Raw genomic sequence first — 1,461 nt, forward strand, 5'->3', positions numbered from 1 at the left:
ATGAAATGTTCAAGTAAAACATTGAGGGAAGAAGACAGTAACTTGAGAACTATAAAATTTTAGATTTGGAAGAGATCTTAGGAATGACCTGAACCAATTTTCTTATTTCACAAATGGCAAGACTGAGGGAAGGGAAAGAATGATTCGAAATAGGCTCCATTTCAGATAGAGCCACCTGGCTTCAATCCAGGAACACCGATTACCGCACTCACAGTTTGACAAAAACGCTATTCTTAATTCCTGAGTCATCAATGTAGGAAAATGGAAAAAATACAGGGAGGTAGATCACCTCGGATGGCTGGATGGACAGCCCAAATGATGAGGAAGGAGTCCAGAAGCGGGAGAAGAAAGGAACAGAAAAGAAACCCCAAGAAATGGTCCCTTTAATCACCCTCAGTCCTCTTTTCTCTGATGACGTGCTCAGTTGGGAGCCAAGAAAATAACCAAATTCTATGCACCACCAACTAGGCAGATCATTCTCCGTTGAAGAAATAAGAAACTTCAAACACACTCCAATCTCCTCAATCCCTCCATTTTTTTAAACTTCATAATGCATTCAATACTGACAGCTCTACAAGTGATTAGAAGCATTTGTATGGTAATCATACTGCTGTCAGCTCCATCGGTCCTTGCTGTAGAGTGAACACAGGTTACTGCTTTCCTGAAAGACCTAGGAACGGAGAGCAAGTTCTCCGGAGCAGCTGTGGGGTGGTCCTTTCCCGCCATGGTAGCATTATGAAGTACTGCTACGGGGAAACGGGGAAATCCTGGAATTATTTGCTCTGCCGCTGGAGGAGCAGCTGGGCAGGAGAGGACACAACCTCAGTCACTGCAGACGGCCAGAGTCTGGGGCAGAAACCGAGCAGCGATGTCCTTGATGGAGCCCCACTGCCAGGAGGAAACACTCAAGTAAGCAGGCGGTTGCCACTCACCGCCAAGCCAAAGGGAAAAGGATCCGAAGTGCTGAGCTCCTGGAAGGGTAAACATGAATTCGTTTCCCCACCTCGGGGCCAATGAGAGACACTGGAGTTTTTCCCCCGGCGCTTACAACCTACATAATCATCAATACTTTGGAAGAGGACACCTTCCTGTTAGAGAGCCAAAGATAAGGGGGCGGGGGTCCTCCTTGTCATCCTAGAAAAGTGGCCAACATTGTGACCGGAAAACGAGAAAACCTCACTTCTGTTTGGAGGCAGCACTGCAAGAGGAATCGCCATCCAACATCTCCACCCCCAGAATTCACAAACACCGTCACCTGGACCAGCGGCGCCCAGGCCGCTGCAGGATCGCCGCCCGCGGGGGGCGTGGGCTCGCTCACCTTGGCGTCGGGCAGGCTGAAGACGCTGGGGTCGTCGGTGCTGCCCACCATGATCTTGTGCTCCTTGCCCGGGCCCGGGCCGCCGGCGCCCTCCGCGCGCGCAGCCTTGGCGCCGTGGCGCTCCCCGGCCACCCGGGCCCTGG

The 1,461-nt window shown here is 51.5% G+C and overlaps 1 protein-coding gene across 1 annotated transcript in view; it reads right to left on the reverse strand.

Moving 5' to 3' along the window:
• Positions 1–1,457, reverse strand: part of PRKAB2 (protein kinase AMP-activated non-catalytic subunit beta 2) — a gene marked incomplete at its 5' end in the record, with an annotated part of 19,250 nt that extends 17,793 nt beyond the window's left edge. The window contains one exon of the mRNA XM_015571689.1: positions 1,319–1,457. Within this exon, the coding sequence (XP_015427175.1) occupies positions 1,319–1,457 (139 nt within the window). The remainder of the gene's footprint in view (positions 1–1,318) is intronic.
• Between the last annotated feature and the right edge of the window lie 4 nt (positions 1,458–1,461).

This window comes from Myotis davidii, unplaced genomic scaffold (assembly GCF_000327345.1).
Source record: "Myotis davidii unplaced genomic scaffold, ASM32734v1 scaffold208, whole genome shotgun sequence".
In the NCBI taxonomy this organism is placed as follows: Eukaryota; Metazoa; Chordata; class Mammalia; order Chiroptera; family Vespertilionidae; genus Myotis; species Myotis davidii.